The 1475-nt window shown below is 46.9% G+C and overlaps 1 protein-coding gene across 2 annotated transcripts in view; it reads left to right on the plus strand.

Moving 5' to 3' along the window:
* Positions 1-778: 778 nt before the first annotated feature.
* The window catches only part of LOC106820586 (cap-specific mRNA (nucleoside-2'-O-)-methyltransferase 1-like), a gene marked incomplete at its 3' end in the record, with an annotated part of 6764 nt that continues 6067 nt past the window's right edge, over positions 779-1475 (plus strand). Inside the window, 1 exon segment of one of the 2 annotated variants that reach the window (XM_014825093.1) lies at positions 779-956. In XM_014825093.1, coding sequence (XP_014680579.1) covers positions 932-956 — 25 coding nt within the window. 2 annotated transcript variants of the gene reach the window in all.

The raw sequence follows: 1475 nt of genomic DNA on the forward strand, positions 1-1475 counted from the left end.
TTTTTTTCTTTTCTTTTTCCTTTTCTTCTCTCCTTTTCTTGCAAATGATAGGGGGGGCGACCGCCCCCCCCTGCCCCCCCCTGTGTCGCCGCCCCTGTATATGCCTATTCCATATGTACCTGTCCACATTGATGACACTGTGATTGAACATGAATAAAAAAAAAAATAAAAACCAGGCGTTCTTCCTTTTTATTAATTTATATATAATCTCGAGCTATCGTTCTTGATTTTAATTAAGTTAAAAAAATTTGTTGCCAATAAAACTTTTATAATTAAAAAAATAATCACTGATATCAGATAAACTTGTATTAGAGTTCCTGCAAGAGAACGCAGCTAACACGAGGCGGCGCCACTGTTCGTACGGCGCGTTTTCCGGGTGTTGCTATCCCCCGGGCGTGGAAGGACAGTCACGTGATACAGTTCACGTATACCTCAAAGTCCAAATCTTCCACAGAAAGATTCCACAGTCATACCTCCGCACTAGACATGGCCTTATATTCCTAACCCTAACCCTAACCCTAACCCTAAGCCTAACCCTAACCCTAACCCTAACCCTGATCCTAACCCTAATCCTAACACTAGTGCGGCCACATTGCGGTAATGTCCCTCCACGCCCGGGGGATAGCATTTCCCACGTGTTCGCGTGCACTAGACTGGTACCCAGTCCGACTTCTCGGCTTAGTTACTCGATGGTAGTAACCCTAGCCCATCGAATAATTGAGGTGGGAGCGAGTACCAGTCTACGCGTGCACCGGATGTTGGCATGCTCTTCCGGCGCAAAGCAACACGGGAATTAATCGGTCGAGAGCACTCGAGAGTTTAAAAACCATTTGTAATACTATGGTAATACCCAACCACCCAAGCTCCTTGTGGCATATACCTTCACCGTTTTTCGACAGCAATAACAGGGGAAATTTTGCTAGTCGTTTCAATGGCAAGCGGCCCAACTAAACGTAGTAAGTACATTGCCACATTTAGTATCCGGCTTCTTTACCATAGCCTAGGCATAGGCATAGGCATAGCCATAGCCATAGCCATAGGCATAGCCATAGCCATAGCCATAGCCATAGGCATAGCCATAGCCATAGGCATAGCCTAGGCATAGGCATAGCCTAGGCTGCAGGCATAGCATTGGCAATAGGCTAGCATTGCCATTACTCATTACCCGGTACTCATTAGGCTAGCAGCGCATAGTCTGACTGTCGCTCATGGTCATACTCATACTCATACTCATAGTCATAGGGTCTAGAACCGTCTATGTCCCCCAGGCCAGGTTACTGCCGGAACGTACCATGGGTACGGTCTGGTATACCGGAACGTACCCTGGTAACTATGGGTACAGAGTACCATAGTACCCTGGGGGACATAGACCCTCTCAGCCTGACTGTCTGTTAATCGTATTCTAGATGAGACGGGATACTAGAGAAGCGTTGCCGAAAGGAGGTGTTAATCCAAAGCGCTAAGCGCAGATCTTG

This window comes from Priapulus caudatus, unplaced genomic scaffold (assembly GCF_000485595.1).
Source record: "Priapulus caudatus unplaced genomic scaffold, Priapulus_caudatus-5.0.1 Scaffold42, whole genome shotgun sequence".
In the NCBI taxonomy this organism is placed as follows: Eukaryota; Metazoa; Priapulida; class Priapulimorpha; order Priapulimorphida; family Priapulidae; genus Priapulus; species Priapulus caudatus.